General features: G+C 38.0%; 1 protein-coding gene across 2 annotated transcripts in view; it reads left to right on the plus strand.

Annotated features, from left to right (window-relative positions):
- The first annotated feature begins 3398 nt into the window (after nt 1-3398).
- The window catches only part of GLRA2 (glycine receptor alpha 2), a 169818-nt gene continuing 145311 nt past the window's right edge, over nt 3399-27905 (plus strand). For both annotated transcript variants that reach the window (XM_054581183.1, XM_054581184.1), the window contains exons 1-2: nt 3399-3466; nt 5678-5811. In XM_054581183.1, the coding sequence (XP_054437158.1) occupies nt 3399-3466; nt 5678-5811 (202 nt within the window). The remainder of the gene's footprint in view (nt 3467-5677; nt 5812-27905) is intronic.

Raw genomic sequence — 27905 nt, forward strand, 5'->3', positions numbered from 1 at the left:
GGGTCGAAGAAGGAAAGTGCTTCAAGAGCAAAATGGTGATTGCTAGGGACAGAGGAGAGAGGGAAATGTGGAGCTTCAGTCAATGGGTATAAAGTTTCTCATTGGATAAGCTTTAGAGACCCACTGCATGATGCTGTGCCCACAGTTAACAAGACTGAACATGTAAAAATCTGTTGAGAAACTAGATCTCAGGTTAAGTGTCCTTAGCCACAATAAATAAAAATAAAACTTTAAAAAGGGGAAAAGAGCCCTGGCTGGTGTGGCTCAGTGGACTGAGTGCTGGCCTGCGAACCAAAGGGTCGCTGGTTCGATCTGTAGTCAGGGCATGTGCCTGGGTTGCAGGCCAGGTCCCCAGTAGGGGGCGCGTGAGAGGCAACCACACATGGCTGTTTCTCTCCCTCTCTTTCTCCCTCCTTTCCTCTCTGTCTAAAAATAAATAAATAAAACCTGTGAAAAAAATTAAAAAGGGGAAAGAAACCGATGGTGTTCAGTGTCATGGAACTGTCAGGCAAGATAACAACAAAAAAATATCCTTTAGTCTTAGTTACATGGAGTTCACTGGCAGACTTAGTGAGAGCTATTTCTGTGGACTGACAGAGCTGGGATCCAAATTGAGGAGAGCTGAGAAGTAAAATGAGGAGGCTAGACTAGATCCTCTAAAAGTCCCTTCAAACTCTAAAATAATAAATTTCATGCTGTTAGCCAGAGCGTCCCTTTTTTGCAGGTATCCGTGCTCATCCTACTCCTGGTTAATAACGTCTGCTGTTGAAAGAAATTGTTTCCCAATACTATATTATTTTGAGCAGCATTACAACCTCAAACAAATTCAGGACAAATCATTTTCATATGTATTATTCTTAGAAAAGAATCTTGAGCACAAAAAAATCTTGTATGATTTTTCTACAGTACCAATTGAAGAAATATATTTCCAGGAATTGATTTTTATTTTTGGGGGGTCAGGGCTGCAGGGATGAAACCAGGTCTAGAATTTCCACATGGATGAATTTGGAAGAGAACAGATTTGAAGCTGCAGTGTAAGCATGTCTCACACTACACTACGCTGTCTTCCTTTTAAACTGAATCACTTTTTCTGGGTTTTGAGAGTTAAGAGAACACATCCGAAAAATTGATTTTGTATGTAAGCAGAATGCTTGGGCACTGCTGCTTTTCATGAAGGACAAATTCCTATATTCTCACTGTCTTGGTGGGATAGAAATCCAATAAAAGGGTGTATAAACCGTTGCCACTCAAAGTGTGATCAGCGAACCAGCGGCATGAACCTCAGCTAGAGCTTGTTAGAAAGGGAGAACTTCACTAACCATCCCAGACCTACTAGGCCAGAAAGTGCATTTCAACAAGATTCTTGGGTGATTCATATTACCATTAAAAGATGACAAGAACTCACAATTTTTTCTCAGAATTTTTTCTACTTTTTAAAAACATAAATTCTTTGTTATTCTGCTATGATATGTAAACTGATCCAGGGGCACATTTGTCGTTTATGGACCACAAATTAATCACATTTTATTTTAACATTAAGACCCGTGGTGGAGCGCCAAGGTGACTAACAAGGTGTATTTTATAGACAGAAAGTAGCTTCCTCACCCAGCTAGTGGTTAACACGTAATTTTCATTTCTCTTTACGGGGTACTAATTACTTGCGTTGCACTATTTACTCTTCCTCTTTTACTATTAATAATATTTATAAATTAATACTATTTATAAATTTAATTTGAAATAGAAAGGTTACCTTCATGTTTTTGTACAGGGTTTATAAACTTTAGCTCTTGTCTGTCTCTTTAGCTAATTTAGAAGAGTTTCACTTTATTGCATGACCCTTCCCAGTGATTAACACTTGGAAAGGGCAGATAATGGTGGAAAGAAAGGGAAGGGACTAGTCGAAGAACATGTGTGAATGACCCATGGGCATGGGCAACAGAGTGGGAATTGACCGTGGGAGTCGGGGTGGGATGTGCGGCGGAGGGCAAAGGGGCAAAAATGGGACAACTGTAGTAGAACAACAATAAAATATTTAAACTTCCCGCGGGGCGGGGGGGAACCTCAACCCAGAGTCTCACCCTACCTTGCTCCCTTTCTTATGTGGAGCCCTACTCTAACCTTTAACCAGGGCAGGAAAAGATTGCTACTGCCCCCTTCTGGCCCATTGTATTTTTCCTCCTTTACAAGTCGGTGACTTCAAGAGGATGCCCATGGATTTTGAGCCGCTGAAGAAAACTCAACAGAAGGGGTTTTCCCTAGTGAAGAGGTAAAGAGATCCTTTGGGAAGAGGCGACTAAAGTCAAACAAAACACTCAAGGGGTGAGGTATGCACAAAGGATTTCTAAATGGATTTCTGTAGCCCCATGAACCTTTTCCCGCACGCAGGCTTCTCCATCCCAGGAAATAACCCCTCCTCTTCAGCACAGGACTCCCCTCTGCCTCCAGGTTCCACCGGCAAGGAGTGGGCTACCCAGTCCCCTATTATAATTTCAGCACTCCACGTCCTGTGCTCTGCTTTCCCCAATTGCCTTTCCGCACGCCTAGACCTTATTCCCTTCTCTGTTCTGCTTCAAACTCCTGTCCCGCCCACCCACCGACAGACTTCGCATTTCCAGGAGCTCAGACCCTAGCCTCCTTCACCCTCTCCGTCTGCCCTGACCTCTGCTCTTCCCCGGGTGCCATCACACCCCCTTCAGCGCCCCTAAGCCGAACGGCCAGTCACTCTTTGCCTTTGAACGGCAGGCATGTCCCCTCTTGCACGCCTCTCCCCGACCCCCGCCCCAAGCGACTGAAAAAGGAAACATGCGCACTTCAGAGCTAGAAGCTGTCCTAGTGCTGAAATTTATAGGCTGGGTAAGATCACGTCTCCGTCTCTTTCCGTAGCCCTCATTCCAGCACAGGATCACAGCATTTTTGCCCTCTTCTCCCTACCCACTCCGGCTCGCGGAGTCCTTTTTTCTCCCTCCTTTACAACTTCTTTTAGAAAGAGAACATTTTCTAGAGAAAGGGGATTTGCTAAACAGAGAGGACTTAAAAGCCACAGCCGCCCGACCTCCAGCATGGCATTGTCACCAGCCCCCTTTGCATGGTGATGTGCTTTCGGTAGCAGCGTTTTTTTGTTCTTTAGGAAGAGCAGCTAGGGGACCCGTCAGCTCCAAGGCTTTGTCTCTCCTGGGTTCGCTGATGGTCCTGAGCCCTGGTTTGACCTGACCATGATGCCTGGAACTGGCACTTTTTGTTTTTTCTCAGCAAACTGTACGGACCCAAATCTCTTTTTGATTTTCAAGGAAACTAGATTCCTGCCAGATTTTGAATCTGGACAATAGACAGATACTTTATCCTAGCTTCTTTCTGGAATCATTTCGGGGATATTTTCCACAAGCATCACAGAAACAGGAATGAACCGGCAGCTAGTGAACATTTTGACAGCCTTGTTTGCATTTTCCTTAGAGACAGGCCACTTCAGGTAGGTGCAAAGACTTTGCATGCTGATATTTTCCACCTGAAAACTGTTTGAAAGATAACATGTCATGCAATTTGTATCAATTTCCTATGCCCTGGACCATGTTATTTTAATTTTATGGAGGACACTTGGATTTCTTTTGTTCTTTTAAAAAGCTTAATTATGGTGGGAGAGTGGTGAATTTTCACAAAGGCAAGTTTTATGATGCATAAACCCACTCTGCATTTCAACACATTTTCACAGCCAATGCGATATTCAAGTAGTCTCACGAGTTGCATGCTCTTTACATTTCTATATAATGATGAATTTATTTATTTATTTATTTATTTATTGCTTTCGAATTCTTTTGGAAGTCATTTAAAGGGATTATTGGATGCAATACTTTTGATATGGTCAAAGCGACTGGATTAATTTGCCAAGATCATGCTCATTTTACATACGATATTAAAAACCCCTAATTCTTAGCCAACTTGGGACTTCTATTGTATTTCAGCAACTACATGCATACTATGAGGACTAAAACTCAAGAAATTTCTTGAAACATCAGAAACACTTCAGATCTCATTTTGCCACTATAGCCTACTGTTCAGTATATATGAAATCGATTGCCTACCAAAATGTAATTACAATGACATCTTTGTATTGATGTATGCATGAGAAGTAGATTATGAATAATTAAAATAAGTGAGAAATCATTATTTGTATGCTTGCATTTTCTAACTAATTTACAAACTGTCAAATCAATTGATACTTCAAAATATCAGATTAGTAGCAGTGAAATAGCCACCCTAATGAAAGAGGTTCTAAGACAGGATAAATGGGAGATGCTCATACAACAAAGTGTAGAACTCTTCATTTAATTTTCACCATATTTTATGGTATTTTTTCACAGAACCAAGAGAAATGAAGCATATAGCAGCAACGCTATGAGTACTAAGAAAACCCACTATGTTCCTTTCAGGTTTCTCACCTCCTGCTATGATTAAGAAAACTTGCAGGCTGGGTTTTATTAGAATCATCATCATCATCATCATCATCATCATCATCACCACCATCACCATCATCATCAACCTTCATCTTCACTACCACCACCATCAGCATAAACAAATAGTTCTTGATCAATGTGATCAATCAGATGATTCTGCATATAGGAATGTGAGTATTTCTAGATTACTGTATCATTTTTTAACTCTTACAAAATGTTTATATCATCTTTGTATTTATGTTTAATACTACTTCTTTGAAAAACTGGAAAGAAGGTGGCATTTTCATAGTTATAGAATTAACAAGATTATTTATTAAACTATTGAAAACAAAGCTTGTAAAATACATACTTCAGAGTAGAAATCAACATTTGGTCACCACTATATATTGTGATAGAATTAATTTTCACGATAAACTAAAGATGCTCTTCCTATAAACCCTTTCAGGAAAATAAAATTCCAAAAGTGTTTCCAATCCAAAACATTCAGTATTTTTGATCACTCAAAAGGTAAAATAATTTAGAAGTTCTTTTCTATGAATACTTTATTAGAGTCAACTATTTAAATGGTATTACATAAATAACAACTGATAAAATAATAGTACAGACATGCTCATTGTTGACCTATTTTAGAATGAAGTTAAATTTCCAAGTGAAGATTTTCTTTCAGACATCACAGAAAAGTATTAATAGTTGATAGCTAGAATAAAGTCTAGCAGGTGAGAAAATGAGTAATAGGATAATTAGTTCATGGTTACTTTGTTCTGCCCATCTCATTACATATTTCTTAGAAACACTAGAGGACTTACAATAAGGACTAAAATGCTAGAAGTATTTTTTTTTTGAAATTTATGGGCAAATAATTTTAACACAATCACCTAGATTTTGGAAATTATCATCTTCATTTCTCTGATGACTCTAGAAATAGCTTTAACTATACAGCCATGAAGTCTACAATGTAAAACTATGCACATTGTTTCATTTTAAACATCTTGTGCATGGCTAAAGTTTGAAAACTTAAGAGATATGACTCAGGATTTATACCTCGCATCATTTAAAGTTAACTCTGGGTCATGTATAATTTCAGAAGTTGACCAAAAGAGTTTGTAATTTTCTTTTACTTCTTAGCAACATATCTAATATATTTACGAAACACGTCAAACATTCTGTGAGCATTGATTCTCAGGCAAGGAGAATGGAATTACTGCTAAAAGATTTAATGATGTGTTTAGGACGGCTTTCGGCAAAGACCATGACTCCAGGTCTGGAAAACAACCTTCGCAGACCCTATCTCCTTCAGATTTCTTGGACAAATTAATGGGAAGGACATCGGGATATGATGCAAGAATCAGACCAAACTTTAAAGGTAGGTTTTACTTAAACTTAGGTTATGCCTGTGGGAAATCTTCGAGACATTTAAATAATCTGAAAAAAAGTTTTCAGTGCTTTTTATTATAAAATGAAGACAAGTATAGTATTCATTTCATTTTGGCATTCTTTTGAACTAGTCGATTTAATAGCTTACATTTTACATGTTGCTTGCCACTTTTAAGAACTTTCCTTATTTGTGTTCTATTCCACAAAGAAAACTACTGTCAGAGGTTATTGCCACATTCCCTATTTTATCTTAAGTGAGAGTGTGACTGCAAGTAAATACGAGAGCAAATGATAGGCTTAGCTTGTACGAATGCCTATCAGGGCTCATACAAGATCCAATGGTTACACCAAAATCCTCGGTTTGGGTTTTAAATACTTACTCCCAAAGTGAAAATTAAATCTCAATATAAAACACGCCATTTTACACATTTTCAGGCCTCTTTCATCTTTAAATAGTGTTGTGAAGAGGCTCTAATAAGACATCAGAAAATTTTGGTTTCCTCTTATTTAAACATTGTAATTGTTTATTTGATATTACTTATCTGAAAGTCACAAAAAATATAATAGAAATGTAATGTGCATGTGTCAAAGATAGTAGATGCTTTCTTTGTTCAATTAGAAACAAACCAAAATATTTAGTGTTTTCGTTGAACATTACAAAAATGGAATTGATAGTCTATAGGAATTACTTTTTAACTATTTGGTTTATTTTTATTCTGAATCAGAAAAATACTGTAATAAGAACTAATTATTAATTATTGAATTATTAATGCTTTAATTTTTAAATATGTATTTTAAATGACAATTGCATTTTATCTTATAACTTATTTTACTATAATGCATTGTGAAGTGTTTATAATATTTTATAAGAGGAGAAACCTTTAATATTCTAGATGTTATGTCATAATTCATGCATTGCTTTGGTTTTGCTTATTAGCAATTTAGTTGGATTGGTTTCCTTGAGTATTGATTAGTTTTTATTATTGGCAAATATAAGCCTGAAAACTAAATTCTAAATTCATTTCTTCTTAAATGCTACGCCTCTGAATATACCCAGCTAAGGACACATTTCATAAAGAAATACATAAGAACTTTGATAAAAATAAATGTTTTTGATTTATAGAGTATTTCCAAAAGAGACAACAGAACTAAGTTTGAAGCTTGATTTTCCTGAAAACAATTTTCATGTTCATCCCATTTCATATTAATTTTGTGATCACTGCTTTGGAAGTCAATATTTGAAACAAAATCCTATGAGTACCCAATCGAGAATCAGCTTTCAATGGGACTGCTCAATTATACACTTTTTCATTTAGGACATTCAAAAACTTTGGAGTCTGAACTATATGCCAAATAGTAACTGCTATATGCTTTGACAAGTTGAAAGATGAAACAGGTTTCAGTGCTACATCAGAAATTTCAGTGAGGAGAGTAGATATTGCATGAATAGTTATAAAATATAATAATATGAAATATATATTATATAGAAACGAAGTCATTAGTAGTTAAGTAACATTAGGGAGTACAGATAGAATACTACAGGATTCCAACAAATGAAGAGATGATTCCCTATTAAGCTAGCCATGGAAAGCTGCAGAGATAAGGTCCAGAGATGAGAAACTGTTTGAAGTTCATGGACATCCTGTTTAATAGCAGTAATTATCCATTATTTTCTAGGAAAAGCTATTCAATAGGATGCAAAAGTACAAAGAGTAATAAAACATCCATGTTGCCATTGCTACTTTAAGTGACCATTTAAAATGGGCCATCAGTGCCACACACAGCTTTTTTCCTGGTTATTTTGGGGATAGCACCCTTTGGGGATAACATTTCTCATGAGTTCAAACAATAAATAAATGAAAAGAATAAAGTATAGCAAACCAGGGCCATGTTATAAGATTTGTCAATTACTTGAACACCTGAGCCTAGCATGTTTCAAAGACATATAAAAGGGAAATTGGGTGGATATCATTTAAGATTCTAATATTAATGGACTTCACTGAGTTCTGTCTCCTTCCCATATATATATATATATATATGCATATATAATATTATTTATATATTTTATATAGTATAGGGAAAGGAAGACATCTTTTTCTCCAGAATGAGGAAATAAGAACCGAAACAGGAAAATTCAGATCAATTATGAAGATTAGCATGCCCAATTAGCTGTAGTAATTGGGTGGGAACTTTTGAGGGACCACCAGTAGTCACAGTGGATAGCGAACATGATCTTGTTGAGCTGAGGAGAAAGAGATAATAAGGAACTTGTAACAGTCAGGAAGCTAGAAAGAACACTACAGTACTTACTACAGTTGACTAGCAATGTAGCGGGGAGAGATTTTATATAGCAGGTAGAAATGAAAGGTGATTAGGAAATGTGATTGTATCTGGAATAGTGACAGGTTCCTTGTAAATGCCAAAAAAATAAACTATGATAACAATAAACATGATGATGATGATGATGATGATGATGATGATGATGATGCTTAAAATGGCAATGATAATGATTAATAAGAAGGCAGAAGGGCAAGATTTGGCCACAAGAATAAAAGCAAGAGCCAGATATTGGCTGCTGAAGCAAAGGGAATGACTTTTCTAGAAGTTTTACTAAATAATAGCACATTTCTCTGTTTTCTTGCTGCCATGCATTGGCAAGGGAGAAAGAAATGCCTATGCATTATTCTCCTTATTTGAAGGCATTTTTCCTGCATGCTTTCAAGTCAGGAAAATATTTCATGTCTGTTTCATGTCCCTGATAGGCTCTGAAAGATGTCGTAATGGGGATATACACAAGAAGGAAGATGGATGTAAGCTCGAAAAGGGAACCAGAAATGATTCAGACTTGGGTCTGTAATTGAGAGCCATTCTGAGAAACTATAGGAAAAAAATAGCTTTTCTGATGTGCAGCACAAGTGTATAAACAAAGTCATGAGTCAGAGTTGCCAATTGCATTACATCTATAAGATCCATAGAGACCTGGGTTAGATCTTGTCAAAACATAAATTTTCAAAATCCTCAGTTCAGATAAAAACACAAGCTATGTCCATTCATGATTACCTGGTTTTGAAACTATGGTCAATGTTGACTTTATGTCAACAGGGGAGTCTCACTCCCCGCTTGGGTGTTTTGTCTCATTGTCAGTTAATTTGTCACATTGTTATTCCATCATTTTATTAGATACTACTTTGTCAGTACAATTGTATCTTGAAAATGCCACTTTAAACATTAAGCTTTTAAAGAAGCCAAATGAAATGCTCAAACCTGGGCAAAATGAATTAGTTCTAATTCTCTGTCTTTGAAACAAAGCCTTTATCTAGTGTAATGAAATTTTCTTTGAAAATGAAATTAACTTAGAGTTATATCCTAAGTTTCATTCCAATGTGAATAAATACATTTCACCATAACACTCATTTTGGGTTAGGATCTAGAAGAGATAATGCCAGGAGATAATTATTCACTCCACTTCTTTGTGCATGCCATGCACACTAATTTTTTTCCATGTCTGGAGACCTAAATTTGAAAGTGTGATGTGTGACATTAAAACCTAAATTTGCATGCAATATGGCTTCCTTCATTTCCCAGGGAGCTATCAGCTCAAGAGGTGTTTGAGATATAAGTAGAAATAGATCCCCTTCCTAAAAACTAGAGGTCTTCAGGTTTTTCCCCTTAGAAATTCTCTTGTCTGTAGCCTCATAAAGCTCAAGCTCAAATGTTGTCCTTACCAGTCCCTGCAGAGGGTGGCTTGGGCACAAAGGTCCATCAGCAGGGACACTTGGAAAGGGTGATTTTCTCAGTGATGACGCAGTCCCGGTGTGATCGCTCCTTTGATCACCCCGGTGGATGTGGGCATCACAGATCACTAGGGAGAGCAGAATGCTCTCAAGTATCAGAAGTATTTGATCTGAGTACAGAAAGTAGCAGAAGCCTTCAGGCACCTGAAAGGTAAAGCCATTTTAGAACAAGACAATCAGAGATAAAGGGGCGGGGGGAAAGAGTATTGAAAGGAAAGGCTTCGGGCAACAAAGGGAAACTTATATATGACAGTTTTATTCAGGGATGATATTAATGGAGATTTTTGAACATCTGAAATCCACTGTATCACAGTTTATTTTAGCTTTTGTGTGTTGTATGGACACTGACTAACACATTTGTATATACTAGGCTACTACTCTGGGCCTTCTAACACTCTAGTAAAGAATATCCCAGGAAGTTCACCTTACTGGAATATTTCACCCATTCCCTGGTGACAGAGTAGTAGAGTGGAAACAGCCCTGGACTGAGATTCAGGAAACCCAGGTTCATGTCCTCATTCAGTCTTTTTTCAAAAAAGTGTCCTCACCTCTCCACGTCTCAGGTTTTCTTCTGCCTTTGTTACCTCATTTCAGTTATCCTGAGCATCAAAGATCATGTATCTGAATGATCTGTTTTGAACTAGAAAGATTATTACAAATAATTTGAATTATCATTACTAGTCCTCCATTTCTCTTTTATAACCAACACTAACTATATGTTATCAAAGCTTACGCTTCGTGGTGATTGGGTATTTATAAATGATTATTTTAATGGAAAAAAAACACATGTTGAAGAAGTTCTAGCATTTTAGAGTTCAACTGCAGTACAAGAACAGAGCTGATATGTGTCTCAGCTGGTTCTCCTTTTATTGGTTCAGTAAGAAAATTTCCAACCTGAAAGGGCTATTTCTATTCCTAATCATGAAACAGACAGGGAGGCATTTGTAAGAAGGAATTATCTTTATCTATTCAAATCCCATCCCTGATTATTTTCTTGGACTCTTTAAATGAACAAAGTAAAAGACCTGGAACTAATTTCACTTGGTCCTAGAAAGACTCTTGAACTTAACTGGAGACATACGATCGTCACTTCTGATGTATTTTCTTGTCCGGTTACTGCAGTTGCAAGGGTCACCGCACAGACGTGCTGCATTTATTTCCTATTTTAGAATAAGTATTTTTAAAAGGACATTTGGTCTTTACAGCATGGCAGGTTAAGAGCACTGGAAATGGAAGTCCATAATTTAGTTTTTGAGAATGCATTGCTTTGCTCCTTAGTTGATTCTGGGAGGCTTCATATTTTCAGCTGTCATTATTGAAAGAGCTTAAACATTTTATCCTGAATTCTGTAGTGCTTGCTGTTCCTCCCCACCCTGAAAGACAATTCAGCCCATTTTGCTAATAATCTGAGACTTCATTTTTTTTTTAAAAAAAGGTAATCTCATAGATATCAGGGTGTCTTGGCACTTAATAACTGAATATTATAATGTGTCCAGTTGGGACAATCCGGTTTTAGAGTGACAAAAACTAGTCATTAGCTTTTTTCTTGGTGGTGTTGGATGTTTTTCTTGGTGCGTTAAATAAGACACATTTGGAATAGGGTCTTAAAAATGAAATACAGTTGATTGAGCCTCGTAACAACAGGATCTTAAGAAGCATTGTGGGTGCTTCTTGGAGTTACACCCAAGAGGCCATCCTGGCTGTGGCATGCAGCATTTACTCATTGACTTCTTTTATGAGAGGGCTACTCTGGGCACTTGTGACTGATTGCAGACACTTTGAGCCACATAAAACCCACTAAAGGAAGGACATGAGTGAAAGGGATAGGTCTCTAAGTGCTATTCTTAAGTATGTAAGACGTTTAAGAATAAAGTCATTAGGTCGCCCTCTTAAAGTCTAGCCTGGCTAGGCAACATAGTGTGGTCATGGGGCCAATACAAGAGGGAAGCGTGACACTCTCTCTGACTCATGCCCTGGCTTATGCAGTCACCATTCCCTTATGAACATGAATATGCCAAGTGGTGATTCTGTTTTATTAACACATTCATCCAAGAGGGTGAGAGAGAATCTTGAATTGAGTCAAAATATGGAAACTCAATAGGCAATTATTATGAATGTGACTGGGTAAGTCTTGTTTTCTATTTCTTCTTTTTCTATGATGGGAGGGGCGTTCATATTTTCTTGAGGAAAAATAAACTACATTTGCCATTGCATTGTCAAAGAAATCGAATGAATTTGCTTCAAGGAACACACATGTGGGTACAAAAATTATATGCAAAGGTTGACATCTTTATATTTGAGTCTAAAGACACAAATCATTTTTTATTCCTTTAATAATTAGTGAACAATTACTATGTGCCAGGTGCCATGTTACTTGCTAATTATGTGGTAATAAACAGAAATTTAAGCTTTTTTTTTAAACTTGGCAAAATCAAAAACTCACTTTATTATTTAGTGTGTCCATAAAACAAGCACTTTACAGTGATCTGCTTTATTACTCATGTAACCAGAACAAAATTTACTATAGAGACACCGAACCTAAGACTTGTCATCATGTGATTTGACAGTTATTGTGGATTTAAAATTTCAAGAACCTGAGTATTCATGAGCTTTGTTTTATTTTGTTTTTAAGTTTATTTTCAGCTACAGTTTACATTCAATATTATTTTGTATTAATTTCAGGTGTAAGATGTACAGTACAGTGGTTAGACAATCATATACTTTACAAAGTGATCCCCCTGCCCCCAATGTTTCAGTACCCACCTGGCACCCTTCATATCTATTATAATATTATTGACTGTATTCCCTGTGCTGTACTTCACATCCCATGACTATTTTGTAACTACCAGTTGGTACTTCTTAATCCTTTCATGTTTTCATCCAGTCCCCCAAACCCCTTCCCCTCTGGCAATAATCAATCTCTTCTTTGTATCTATGAGTCTGTTTCTATTTTGTTTGTTCATGTACTTTTTCCTTTTGATTCTACATATAAGTATAATTAGATGGTATTTGTTTTCTTTTACTTATTTCACTTAGCATAATACCCTCTAAGTCCATCCATGTGGTTGCAAATGGTAAGGTTTCATTCTTTTTATGTCCAAGTAATATTCTATTGTGTAAATGCACCACAGCTTTTTTATCCTCTAAGCTACTGATGAGCACTGGGGTTGCTTCCATATCTTGGCCATTGTAAATAACACTGCAATGAACACAGGGGTGCATATATTCTTTCAAACTAGTGTTTTGGGTTTCTTTGGATATATACTCAGAAGTGGAATCACTGGGTCATAAGGCAGGTCCATTTAGAATCTTTTTAAGAAACCCTATACTGTTTTCCACAGTGACTGCGCCAGTCTGCATTCCTACAAACAGTGCATGAGAGTTTCCTTTTCTCCACATCCTCACCAACACTTGTTTGTTGATTTATTGATGATAGCCATTCTGACAGGTATGAGGTGATATCTCACTGTGGCTTTCATTTGCATTTCTCTGTTGATTAGTGACTTTGAGCATCTTTTCATGTGTATATTGACCATCTTTCTGTCCTCTTAGGAGACTTGTCTATTCAAGTCCTCTGCCCATTTTCTAATTGGATTATTTGGGGGAGGGATGGTATTGAGTTGTATGAGTTCTTTTCAAATTTTTTTTTTATTTTTTATTTTATACAGAGAGAGAGGAAAAGGGAGAGAGGGAGAGAAAGGGGGAGAAAGGGAGAGGGAGAGGGGAAAAGAGGGAAGAAGAGAGAGAGGGAGGGAGTCAGGGGGAGAGAGAAAGGATCCTCAATTTGTTGTTGACTTGTTTATGCATTCATTGATTCTTGTATGTGCCCCAACTTGGGATCAAACATGCAACCATGGAATATCAGGAGAACACTATTATGAACTAAGCTGCCCAGCCAGGGCATGCGTGAGTTCTTTATAAATTTTATATACTAACACTTATTGGATGTGTCATTGGCAAATACATTCTCCCATTCAGTAGGCTGTCTTTTCATTTTGTTGATGGCTTCCTTCACTGTGCAAAAACTTTTCAGTTTGATGTGGTCCCATTTGTTTTCTTTTGTCTCCCTTGCCCAAGTACATATATCAGAAAAAAAATATTGCTAAGAGAAATGTCAGAAATTTTACTGCCTATGTTTTCTTCTAGGAGTTTCATGGTTTCAAGTCTTACATTTAAGTCTTTAATCTATTTTGAGTCTATTCTTATATATGGTGTAAAAGGGTGGTCTAGTTTCATTTTTTTTGCATGTATCTGTCAAATTTTTTCAATACCATTTATTGAATAGACTGTCTTTATCCCATTGTTTGTTTTTGCCTCCTTTGTCAAATATTAATTGGTTATAAAGGTGCGGGTTTGTTTCTGAGCTCTCTATTTTGTTCCATTAATCTATGTGTCTGTTTTTTTGCCAATGCCATTCTGATTTGATTACCATATCCTTATAGTATAGTTTGATATCAGGTAGTGTGATACTTCCAACTTTGTTCTATCAAGATTGCTGTGGCTATTCGGAGTTTTTGTGGTTCCATATAAGTTTTTGGATTATTTGTTCTAATTCTATGAAAAACACCTTTGATATTTTGATAGGAATTGTGTTGAATCTATAGATTGCTTTGGGTAGTATAGGCATTTTAATGATGTTAATTCTTCCTATCAATGAGCACGATATATGCTTCCATTTATTTATATCTTCCTCAAAGAAATCTAAGCTTTTAAATGTTAGTTCTCACTTTACTATAAAGCAGAAAATAATTTCTAAGTTGAATGCTATATCATCTAAGATCTTTGCAAAAGGGAAATGGCATACTCCAGTGGGGTATAGCAGGGTTTGGAAAACCAATCCCTAGAGGGAGAGTATAGTATTTTGGCACTATCAACAGTATACCTGAAGAGGCAAGGGAGAGAATGGCTACCAGAGCCCAGAGAAGGTGGCTATATAGAAAGGCCACCTAATGAGATCCGAGGAGCAATGTAGTTAATCTGTACTGTCCTAGCAGGGAAGAAGCTAGGGAATCGTCTGACCTCACTCTCCTCCTGCTTTCCATTTTCTTGTGGGAGACTCTTGTTGGCCAAATATGCTAGAAGTCAGGGGGCAAGCTCAATGATGCAAATGCAGAATGTTAGCCTCCCAGGGTACAGCAAAGGACAGGACAGAAATCAGAGTGTCTCTGGGAGGAATGGGAGATAATCAGCACAAAGGCAATTTATGAGCAAAGCCACCCCTCAGCCTTCAGGTGGTCAGGCAGACAGCTCCAAAACTCATGGACAGTTCAGCAAGCCTTCTGTTATCATTCTTGAAAAAGAATGGCAGTGAGAAAAGGGTATCAGGTGGATATATTACCCCAACAGATATATGATACCTCCAAAAGCAGAGAGAGGAAGATAATAGAACATGATGGTCCTGTCTCCTGAACAGACCACTGGAAGAGGCACAACCAATGGACTGGTGCAGGGACGGGAGGTCTTCCTGTGGAATATATGAACATTTTTAGTAGAGCTCCCTTTCTCTCTGATTTAACATGTTTATATCATTGTGTGTGCCCCAGTCATCCCCTCCAGGATCCACATACTGAGATGACTTGTGGGCTTGGATTTGAGCGCCAGATGTAATGCCAAGTCTCCTTAGGGCAGGACAGCTGAGGCACACTCTCTCCCTCTGTGCTCTGCTGTTCTACGCAGAACTGAAGAGTACGTTAGAGGGAAAGATTGCGGGGGCGGGGCGGTGGGGGTTAGAAGAGCAAGAAGACATGTGCAGAGTGGTGTGTGTGTTTCCAGGACAGGGCGCATCTGAGGAGCAGGGGCTTGTTTTCCATTCTTTGGCTGGTTTGATGGCTGCACCTGGAATACAGCTCCTTAAGGCAATTCTGCTATTTTAGGAAAACCTGAGAACCAAGTGACCACATAATTTTATTTCATTTTTAAAGCCCAAGTGTTCATAGAAGATGGTATAGTTTATCTTCTGATTACTTTCCATTTAAAGATTGGGTTGGCCAAAAAGTTTGTTTATTTTTTTTCTGTACTGTGGCCCTAGTAGTGCTTAGTTGTCTTAGTTAACTTCATTCAAAAGAATCTTGTTAGATTGTATTGTGACAGCTGTCATATCACTGTGCATTTAAAAAAACATCAAAATTGGTGAATTTTTGTGCAGCCACTTTAATATTGATGATGAAAGAAGATATACAACATTTTCAGTGTGTTATGCTTTATGATTTCAAGAAAGGTAAAAACACCACTGAAACACACAATAAAAGGATTTATGCAGTGTATGGAGAAGGTGCTGTGACTGATCGAACATGTCAAAAGTGGCTTGTGAAGTTTCTTGGTAATACTGACATTTTGTCCAAATAATTATTTGCTGTGGGGCTGTCTTTGGCATTGGAAGATGTTTAGCAGCGCCCCTGGCCTCTACCCACTAGAAGCCAATAGTGGGAGAGAGCTGACATACTCAAAATATCCAAATCAATAAAGTTATTTGTAAAAATGAAAAATGTGCCTTTTATTTTATGGAAAAAAACTAAACAGACTTTTTAGCCAACCCAATACTTCAAGATGTTGATTCCTAAAAACCACTTCATGTCCAACAAGGTAGTTTAGATTCCTTTTATTAGGCTTTCTCTTAGGAAAAGCATTCTTTGTCCGCAAGAAGAAAGTTTTCAGAAAACAAAGGGTCTGTTTATTTAGCTTTGAACCTTGAAGTCTCTCAATAGTGAATAATACATTTGGCAAAACACACTGTAACAAATCAAGTTAAATGATGTGATTCAGAATAACTTATGAATATACTGCGCAATGTTCACAATGGATTTCTTATATTCTAATTTTTCCTTTTAATTAACTGATTTTAGTACTTGAGCACTATACAGAGCATGCCAAATCAAAGGAGTTAGGATTTAATACTAAACCAAATTAGCAACCAACCAGATGTATTTCTCAAACCACTTTCTTCAGAACACCTGCATCAGAGCCCTCTGAGAGTTCTGTTAAAAGGCATATACCTAGGTCCTACGCTTCTCCAGAATCGCTGCATGATGGGACCTTGAAATAATCACTAACAAATTCATGACTCCCTGCAGTTTGAGAACAACAGGACTAGAATGAGAAATTCTGTCCCCTGTACCTGAAGGATAGTACCTTCCTTATAGCATTTTCCTGATGATACCATGTGCTGGTATTGCCTTACATAAAAAAAAGAGGGAAAAATGCTAAATAATATAAATAAATCTAAACTGAGGCTCATGAAACCTGGTTCCAACTGCAGTTCTGCCAGCAGTTTCGCCAGCTGTGACCTGGAGCACGCCCTGCGCCTCTCTGGGATTCATTCTTGTCCTTTCCAAAATGAAGGACTTGTACCTAGATGTCTCTCTCTTTTGCCTCCAACTTTGATAGTCCCTATCTTTATAGTCAATATCTTTGGATATTTTTTGGTAAGTTATCAATTCACCCACAGAAGAACTTGAGTGCATCCAATATTCCTAGAGAATTGGTCTCTCAGAGAAATGCAGAATTCTGTCCAGAAGTTTTGTTGTGGTTGCTCATAATTTACTTCAACTCCCAATATTTCAAGGATGATCACCCTACTCTGGGAAGATTCTGGAAACTTATGAGGGGATTACGAAAGAAAGTAGCCATTTAAAATGTTTGCCTTGCATGTACAGATGCTGCCTGGGGAAAGCAGCTGCCACGCTTTCGTAGCTTAGCATCTGGCCGAAGCTGTTTCTCAAAACACCAGTCCCATGAAAAGTTCTCAGATATAAGGTTAAAATGTAAAATACGAATGGAAAATTTGACACAACATCCTCTGAGGGAGTCCCATATTCATTAGCATATTAAAAGGTTTTCAGAAAATCTGCAGTGAAAATACACTGGAATCTAATGAACAAAATGAATTGATGAACAACATAGAAACAGAGTCATGGATACATGGGACAGACTGACAGCTGTCAGAGAGGAGGGAGAGGGAGGGGAACAGATGAGAGAAGGTGAAGGGATGAGCCAAAGAACATAAACACATAACCCACAGGCACAGACAACAGTGTGGTGAAGGCCTGAGGGAATGGAGCGGGGTGGGGGGGGCGGCTGGGGAGATTGGGGGATAGGCGGGGAGGGCTGGGTGGAGGTGGGCAAAGTAGGGGGCAATGGGGACATCTGTAAGCATCTCAATGATAAAAATAAAGTTTTACAAATATTTTAAAAACTTTCTTTACACAGGGGTTTATCCTGTACTTATTTGATCATAGATTATTAAATGAGTAACATTTTGGAGAACTGGTATTTTATGGAATACACTTTAGAAAATGTGGTGTTCGTAAAACCCATAAATCTAAAAAGTTTTCCCATGAAAAAAATGATAATGATGGGAAACCTAACTATACATAAAATATGATGATCTAGAAAGATAATAATCGTAAGAGACAGAAGGCCCATGCATTCAGTAGATGTGGCTTTCTTATTGATACATGATCAACATTACCATTCCAATGCCACAGGAGAATTACTCTACAAGTTATTTTTGCAGGCAATTTATCTCATGCTTCATTTACATGAATACATAACCAAACAGTGGCATTTTGAAAAAACAAATATTGGAGACAAAAGAAAAAGCATTAGTCAATACAGCAAAATACTTTGATCTGATAATCACCTTCTGTTTTAGTCTTTCTGATTTTTGAAGGCTGAATGACAAATACACACTTAAACAAGTAACCTTTGACAAACTAAAGACATTTATTCAGCAGAATATGACAAAGTTTCATGCCTGTATGAAGAATTTCCTTTTAGATGGCAATCTTCTCTTTCATAGATAAATCTCATGGTTGTACAATTTCTACTCAACTGTTTGTTATTTTTTTACCATCACTTCCTTGAAATGAAATTTTAAAACTCTGAATCCATACTATAAAAAACCTCATTTAAAATTGAAATTATGCGATATTTATCTTAAGTAACTTGTGTAGATTTAAGATTACGTCTTTATTTATGAGTATTAAAATATATTCTAACTTAGTCTGCTCAAAATTGATTATGTTTCATATACTTAGATATATCAATTCCCAGGAAAAACTACTGAAATTGTTTTCAATGGATGGATACAGAACGAGAAATATCTTTGAAATAACATTAATATCTTGGGAAATGGTACACACACACACACACACACACACACACACACAAACTCCTACATATGTGTGTGTCTGTATATACCTATACTCATGTGTGTGTGTGTATGAGTGTGTGTGTACGTGTGTGTGTGTGTGTATAAATTGCTTTATTACTAGTTCTTTCCTCATGCTGTCTCTGAGAGAGTTTGTCAAATGAGCAAGTACAATTTTTTTCTTCCTGTTTCTTACTCCAGGGTCTTAGGAAAATAGGACAAAGTAGGGGGTGAGGAAATAAGAAAGCTACCTTAGACTTAATCAATGGCTCATGAGCCATGTCATTTATTTCATACAATTATTGAAGACACGTGGAAGATGAAGCAACTACACATTATCTATGAAACTAGTCCTTCATTTGCACCATTGCTTCATGCTATCCACAGAGATGGCATAAACGTGCTGATATTTCACTGTACAAAACAGATAATGGAATACCAATTTGTAAGCTTTTGTGGTGATTGAAGGTTGGCAATCTCAGATACAGTGGACCTTGAAAGAGATCTGGGTGAAGATTAACTATAAAGAAGTTACCAGTACTTAGCATGCACATAGTTTGCTTGGTTTATCTTCACTTTCTCTTTTATATAGTCTGGGAGTCTGACTCAGGTTCCTTGTTACATTTCCTTCCTTTTCAAATTAATTGTTTTTATTTTTCAGTTATAGTTCATGTCACTTCTGTTTCCCCATGTCTGGAGGCAGACAGCAACATTAGGGATTGGGGGATAGGGAAATGGTTCTGCTGAATCCTTCATTATAAAAATCATGGAATACGACAAAATGATAACATTTTCTCCAGGATTCCAAGATTTACTTTCAAAATGAAGTAAATAGTATCTTCCAAAAATATCTACATTTAAGAAGAGGTCATCCCTGTTTGAAAGGGAGCACCACATAGGCTCAATGCCATGCCTTGTGAATAGGAAGGCTTGGCACCAAAACTTGCATTTTTAGGAGGATTATTTTATAGATAAAATGCCATTCCACTTGTTCGAAAACTTGAGGTTAGCCACAAAGTTGCTATACTCTTCACTATCTATGTTCCCTGGAATACCCCTATTTCATTTTCAGGAGTCAGTGACCACTCTGTGACCAGTGGCATACTTGACATGATCCTTTCCAAACTAATCCCATGTTATCAGACATATTCTCTCTAGCTGTCCAAAAATAGGAGGAATTACCTAGCGTCTTGGCTATGTGTTCCTTTTATTTCCCCCAAGCACCTACATTTCCAATATTCACACTTGTTTATCGTGCACATAGGCCTCGTTTAAGCTCATCCTTTATTCAAATATGAGCGAATATTCCCCCTTAAAACCCAGCAGGAGGTTTCCTGTTCTATGGATCTCTTGGTACCAACCAACTTTATAACAAGCAGGGCTTTCTGCAAAGTGTATAAATTTGTGACTTGGGGTAAATATCCCAAAGCCCATTTAAAAAAAACACACAAAAAAACAGGATTTCCTCAGCAAGAGAATACACTTATGTCAAAGAAAAAAATCCCACACTTCCACCTGTCAACCAGACTTTGCAAATAGCACGCTCTCACCCACACACTTCATTTCCTGCCTCTTTTTGAAACTGGGTTTGCATAGGACCCCTCGGTAACGAACCTTTCATAGTACCCACTCTCCCCGATTGCATTTATTTGAAAGATGTCATCATATAGCCAGCAAAAATCTATAACTTGGGTGAAGGAATTTTTGTGGAGCTCAGTGGAAGTGCACTGACACGTGGAGCTTCCATGATTGAGTTATGAGTCCTTGACCATGGGAACTTTCTCATCCCTCCATATAGCAAAAGAACAAATTCTATAAGAATCTGGAACAAGGTACTAACAATATGTGCCATAATAAATTGCGTATACGTAAAGCCCCAAGTGAAGAGGTATCCCCTCGGTGTCTAACTTTTCATGTAAATGTCAGAATAAATTACGTGCTTCAGAGGTAGGGCAAAGCAGTGGAGGGTGTTAACAAAAAGTGTCTATCAGAGACGTCATGCAATATGCCATATACATCACAGAATGACACCGTTGAAAAAAGTTATTGACTTCTCAGAGGTGACGTGGCGGGTACAAAGAAGGCAAAGAAATATAGAATGGATAATAAATAGATCCCAAAGGAAAGCTAAGATCAGAAATAAACTCCCATACTTTTTTTAGAAAATCCATACTGCAGCTGCTCTGGGGTGCCTGATTGGTTTCATCTTTATTGAGTGCACAGGAAGAGCAAGCTGAGCTGTCCCCCAAGGGAATGCAGTGCTCAAAATACTAGTATCCTTGCTGTTCTAGGCCTCTCATGACTCTTGAAACTCTCTTGGGACTTCTCATCACTTTCCGATAAAGTTCATACACCTGCAAATAGCTCACAAGGGTCTTGGTGAATAGGTTTTTTTCACTATATCTGTCTGAGTTTGGGTTTCTGAGAAGCAGATCCTGTGTGCAAGTGATTGATTAAAGATGAGTGAGCAGACGAGGCATGAGAGAGCGATAGACAAGGACGGGAAAGCCCAGGAAGGGTGTGATCTCAGGCAAAATCCAACAGAGGGTGGGTTCGACCAAAGCCCTCAGGGGAACTCTGGAGTGTAAGCCATCCCAGAACTGTCCTGACTAGAAGCAAGAAAGCTGGCTTTTCATATTGTCTGTCAGTTAATAGGAAAGACTACCCTCAGGGTGCGTTTGGGAAGGTGGATAGATGCTCTCTCGCTCTGTGTAGTCAAAGTGAGCTCCAATAGCCCCAGAACAGTCCTCTGTGAAAGGCCACAGGTGATGGCTACTGGAAGCAAAAGCACCCTGAGGTGAGAGGCACAACCTGGTAAATGGATCCCAAGAATCTGGGTGGAGCTTCAATATAGTCCACATGAATATCACCATTCCAGTTCTGTAGACATGCTCTCCCACTCTGTTCCAGCCTCAATGCCCTGTTTCCTGTTTCTCAAACCATTTAATTCCTGTGCTTTGAATTCTCCTTTCCCTTCCCCATATCTGCCTTTTTTACCAACTTAATGTGTATTCATCCTACAGACCTCAGCATCAATACTGTTTTGTCTAGAAAGCCTCCCTTAAACTACTAAGTCCATCCTCTCCTATATGCTCAGTCGACAATCTCTTTTGTGATTGGCTGCTTCCCTGTCTCTTTCTCTTCTAGACCAGTTCAAGGAGGCCAGAGACCGGGTTTATCTCATTATCCATTGTATCTCCAACATCTGACAGTAGGTAGCCAATAAACACTTACCAAGTGAATAGGAAAATGTGTAATACTAAGCCTTTTTCACTTTCATTGAGAAATAATTTATATATATCACTGTATACATTGAGGTGTACAGCATGATGGTTTGAATTATATATATCATGCAATGCTTACCACAGTAACTTTAGCTAACATCCATCTTCTCATAAAATATAGAAAGAAAAAAAAGGAACATTTCCTTGTGATGAGAATTCTTACCTTACTCCCTTAACAACTTTTCCATATAGCATACAGCAGTGTTAGCTATAGTCATCATATTATATATTACATCCCCAGTACTTACTTATTTTATAACTGGAAGTTTATACCTTTTGACCCTTCATCCAATGCCTCTCCCCCCCATTCCTCCACCTCTGGTAACCACAAGTCTAATCTCTTTTCACATGAGTTTGAGGGTTTTTAAAAAATATTCCACATATAAGTAAGATCATACAGTATTTTTCTTTTTCTGTCTATTTCAGTTAGCATAACTCCTTCAAAGTTCATCCATGATATCACAATTTTTATGGCTGAATAATAATAAATATAACTTTATGCCTATGTTTTCTGTTAGAAGTTTTGTTTTCAGTTCTTATATTTAAATCTATAATCCCTTCTGAGTTAAGTTTTGTGAATGGTGAGATATTGGTCCAGTGTCATTCTTTTACATGTGGATATCCAATTATCCCAGCACCATTTATTGAAAAAACTGCCTTTCTCCATTAAGTATTCTTAGCTCCCTTGTCAAATATTTGTTGACTGTACATGCATGGGTTTATTTCTGGCCTCTTGACCCTGTTCCATTGGTCTATTTGTCTGTTTTTATGCTGGTAACATTGTTTTTGATGACTGTGGCTTTATAGCATAGGTAAAATCAGGAAGCGCGATGCCTCCAGCTCCGTCCTCCTTTCTCAGGATTTCTTTGACTATTTGTGGCCTTTTGTGGCTCCATTTAAAATCGGGAGTGTCCAACATTTTGGCATCTCTGGGCCACACTGGAAGAAGAGTTGTCTTGGGCCACACATTGAATACACAAACACTAATGGAAACTGATGAGCAAAAAAAGGTTTTAAGTAAATTTACAGTTTTGTGTTGGGCCGCATTCATAGCCATCCTGAGCCACACGCGACCCTTAGGCTGCAGGTTGGACACCACTGATAAATTTTAGAAGTGTTTTTTCCACTTCTGAAAAAAATGCCATTGGAATCTTGTTAGGGATTGCATTGAATCCATAGGTGAAATTTCATAGTATTGATATTTTAACAATATTAATTCTTCCAATCCATAAAATGGGATAACTTTCCATTTATCTGTGTCCTCTTTGATTTCTTTCATCAATGTCATAGTTTTCAGAGTTTAGCTCCTTCGTTAAAATTTGTTCCTAAGTGTTTTGTTGTTTTTGATGCTATTTTAAATGGGATCAATTTCTTTATTTCTCACTAAAGAAGTTCATTGTTAGTGTGTAAAAGAAATGCTACTGATTCTTGTATGTTAATTTTGCACAACACTAACATTTAAATCCCAGAATCTGTACTAACACAAAGTTGGATGTGAGCAACCGAATTAAAATATATTATTTGCTAATACTTGCTACTCTTTTAAAATGCCTAAAGTCTTTTCCTATGTGCTATGGCATTTGACTCCTTATGCATTTCTGAGGATGGAAAACAGCTGCAATTTTCTTTATCATTCTTGTCATTTAGAGGAAAGAAAAAGTTATTTTTCTGCCTGACAAGGCTTAGACCAACACTACCTTTCTGTTTAGAGACTGATGACAAGGACACTCATTCCCAATCTCCAATACTTCAGTGATGCATTAAAAAAATGTAGCCATCCCCCCTTTCTATGACAGGGTGATTCTAGATGATCTTTGGAGTCCCAGGTTTTTGTGCACTCCTTCTCTTTGTAGGAGCTTAATAAATACTTAGCACTAACTGAGTGGATTCATTCACCTATAGACATATAGCAACCATTTAATAAGCACGTGGCACTGTAACAGGCACAAAGTAAGGAGACTTTTTTTAAAACTGTTAACATACCATCATTCTAACCTCCAACCTCTCTATCCCTCTCCTTCTGCTTTACTGCTATTCTAGGGCCACCACCTCATATATAAAACGCTTTATTTTCCAAGCCCAATACCAAGCAGGGATGTGTGGTGGTGGCAAGTTTACCCCAATAGAATCCACTGGTAAATGGTGCTGGGATCATTGGATAGTCACATGTAAAAGAATAAAACTGGACCGGTATCTCACACCACTCAACAAAGCTTAACTCAAAATGGATTATAGATTTAAATGTAAGACCTGAAAACATAAATCTCCTTGCAGAAACCATAGGCATGAAGTTATGTTTATTTGGTTATTATTCAGCCATAAAATTGAGGAAATCATACCATTTGCAACAGTATGGATGAATTTGTTGAAGCAACTCCCCTACTCAGTACCTGCAGGGTTTAGTCAATAAAAACAGTGCACACAAATGATACTTATTGTTAATATTGAATATAACTGAGTTACCAGTAAGTTCCAACTGCTAAAGTAACATCAGATTTACTTCAGGGTTATTGCCCTTAAAGCCTTCTAACCAATGAGTCTGAGGCTGATTCTCTCCTAAAATTCTCCTTTTAAGCCTCAGCTTCCAGGTTCACCAAGAAGTAAAGAGTGACTCTCAAGATGCAGGATTCTCCCAGATTATAAGGCAGGGGACCACAAATATTTTCAAAGCCTTGGAGGCCCAACTAAGGAACCTACTAATAATCATCTTTATATTTCTCTCGAGAGCCCTTTATATGTGAAAACTCAATCTACAGAGGAGAAAAAAAAGTAACGCTAATTTTCTAAAAGAGGTAGTGTTTGAATTGGGCCTTGAGAGATGAGTAGATGTCCAATGAATGGAAAAGGGAATTTCTGGTAGAGAACTCTCCATGTCTGGAAAGAACATACCTAGTTTGGGGGATAACATGAGTTGAGTATACCTAGAGGAAGGAAATGGACGGAGGGCATAGACGATGAGGCTAGCAAATAAAGTTAGTTGGGGCCAGAGTGTTAAGGAAATTATTGAGGCATTAATATTTAACCATAGGTATCAGGAAAGCAATCAAGGATTTTAATCAGAGAAGAGGCATGTTTACATATGGTTTCTAAGAAGATTACTCAAGATTTCTTTCAAAGTATATACTAGAAAAGTGGGGGATTATGGTACCATGACAATTACCTACATGACAGAAATGATGAAATTTTAGGTTTAGGCAGTGGCAATGGGATTAGAAAGCAGGGGCTAGACCAAGCTATGGAAGAGGCAATAGAAAGGGCAATGTTTGACTCAAGGTTCCAGTTTAGGCAATGAAACAGATGGTGATTTTGTTTACTCAAAGAGGAGCTATAAGAGGAAGATGATGCTGAGAAAGCAAGATAATGAGTTCAGCTTTGGACGTATTTTTTAAGTGACTGCCACAAATCCGCATAGAAATGTCTAATCTGCAGCTGAAAATGTTAATATGGAACCAAGAAGAGATGTTGGCGTTAGAAATGTAGAAATGGGAGTCATCAGATTATGACAATATTAACTAAGATCACTGAGTGCAAATGTGTAGAATGAATACAGAAGAGAAATGAGGATGAGACTTCCATGAATATGAACATGGATGGAAGGAGGCTGGGAAGAGAAGGATTCAACAGGAATATGGAGAAGGAGTGGGCAAAAAACCTGGAAGAGAAACCAAAAAAGATGTAGTCATTGATGTTAAGGGCAGAGAGTTTTGCAGAAGAGGAAGTCAACCATGCCAAGTGCAGCAGGGATGTTGAGTAGAAAGAGACAAAGAAATAGTCCATTGGATTTGGTCATTGGGACATTTTTGACCTTATCAAGGGCAATTTCTCTAGAGTTGTGAGCCAAAAACCCAGGTTGTAGCTGGTTGTAGAGTGAATGAGATTTGAGACAGCACATACCTGGGTTGCGGGCCAGGTCCCCAGTTGGGGGGCATGTGAGAGGCAACCACACATTGATGTTTCTCTCTCTCCTCCCTTCTCCTCTCTCTAAAAATAAATAAAGTCTTTGAAGGGAAAAAAAAAACTTGTTTATGTTACTGCAGTCCTTGCCATGGCTCACGCATTCTTCTAAGCACTTTACATATGAGTTCATTTAATCCTAGCAACCTTATAATAAAGTACATGCATGCTATCATTATCCCTATTCTACAGATAAGGAAACGGGGCGGTGGTGGGGGGGGGAGCTAATCTGATTGCTCGTGTCCACATGGCTAGTAAGGGTGCAGAGCTAGCTTTCATCCCAGGCTGATTTGAGTCTACCCTGTCAGCATTAGTAGGACAGTAAAGGCCTAGAAGGTTTGTATTGTTCTATACTGAGTTTGTAAGGTAGACTTGCATCCATTTCTTAATTACAGAGCCAGGTTAGGGGCTGTGAGTCTGGAGGCCAGCAGAGCCTTTGTGGCTTTTTGCCTCAGAATCTGTTTATTATTCAACTTTTCATCCATAGATTAGAGCAAATTAATCTTCCATAAATATTTGGTGAATAATTAAATGAATGAGCCTAGCTGATTTCTCTCCAATCACCCAATGGCTTTCTTCTTGGAATGTACTGGAACAAGCCTGTAGATCTTGGGGGCAAGCAGTTAGTAGCTGAGGATACAGTGTCTGCTGCCTTTGTGGGTTACACCGTCTGTGATTATGTCTCTGACTAGTGGTGTTTTGTAGTCTTTTATTTTTTTTACATCTTCTTGAAGTACAAAGTTGTGATGTGTTTAAATATATTCCAGGAAAATGCTGATTATGACATACCAAAAGCATGCCCTTCCATCTGGCACTTTCTCTAATCCTACAGTCTACTTGCTAGTGCAGTTTACTCTCTGGGCTCTGGAATGTTTTCATCCAACAATTTCAGTTATTTGGCCATAGTGGGAGAAAATGCCAAGTCTGAGGCCTGAAGTCTGCGGTTTCATTCTCTTTCTGATTACTTTACAACATATATGAAAAAGCCCAAGCTTGAAAAGTGAACAGGGGAGGGAGGGCTTTGAGTGCTGCTTGCTGGGGTAGGGTTCTCTAAGAACCAGGGAGACTGCTCTCTCAAATACTGTATGTGGTCTCTTCATTAGCAAAGGAAGCACTTGCTGCCTATGTACAAAGTCAAGTTTACTTTCTAGCAAGGTACAAATTAATCACAAAATATTTGGTAGAAACACTTATGATGTGCCTAACTCATAGGGACTTAGGGAGCTTCCTGAAAGCAGTGACAGACAACCCTGCTTTCTACCAAAGCGTCCTCTTTCTGAGCATATGAAATAACAGACATAAAACAAGTCTGAGCAACACAAGCTGATTCTTGTCTATAAAACATGCAGTTGTGTGTGAAATTATGTCACAGAGGCTAAAAGTGCTCTGTGTAAGAGCTGAGCAAGAGAAATTGATAATGGCTGAAGTAGAAGCAAGTGGTAGAAAATGAGCGAGGACCCGAAATATAAGTGGGTTTTACAGAGATGATGCATGCCTCATGTCGTGCCAGGCAACATGTTAAATGTTACATGCATGACCTCACTTATTCCCTATAATATTGATAAGTACTATTGTTACTGATTCCCCTTTTCAGATCCAGAAACTAATGCTCAGAATCCTTGCAGCTGGCACAGCTGTGAGGGGCAGAGCAGCTGATCAATCCAGGGTACCTGGTGCCTGAGCCCACACGCCCACTGCACTGGTCCTTGTCGAGGCCTAGGCGGATGATGGGAGCCCGTGCTTGCAAATGCCCAGCACATCTGACTGGAAGGGGCTTTTTGGAGAGTTAGTTGTCAGCCCAGGTTAATCCCCAGAAAGAAGATTCTCTTAGGAAGATTCTTGTCTTATTTTAGCTTGGGGGACAGGAGATAATCAACTTGCTAAAGCAACTTTTCTTGGTTTC

This window comes from Pteronotus mesoamericanus, unplaced genomic scaffold, assembly GCF_021234165.1.
Source record: "Pteronotus mesoamericanus isolate MK-2021 breed Mesoamerican mustached bat unplaced genomic scaffold, CSHL_Meso_final contig_65, whole genome shotgun sequence".
NCBI classification, from domain to species: Eukaryota; Metazoa; Chordata; class Mammalia; order Chiroptera; family Mormoopidae; genus Pteronotus; species Pteronotus mesoamericanus.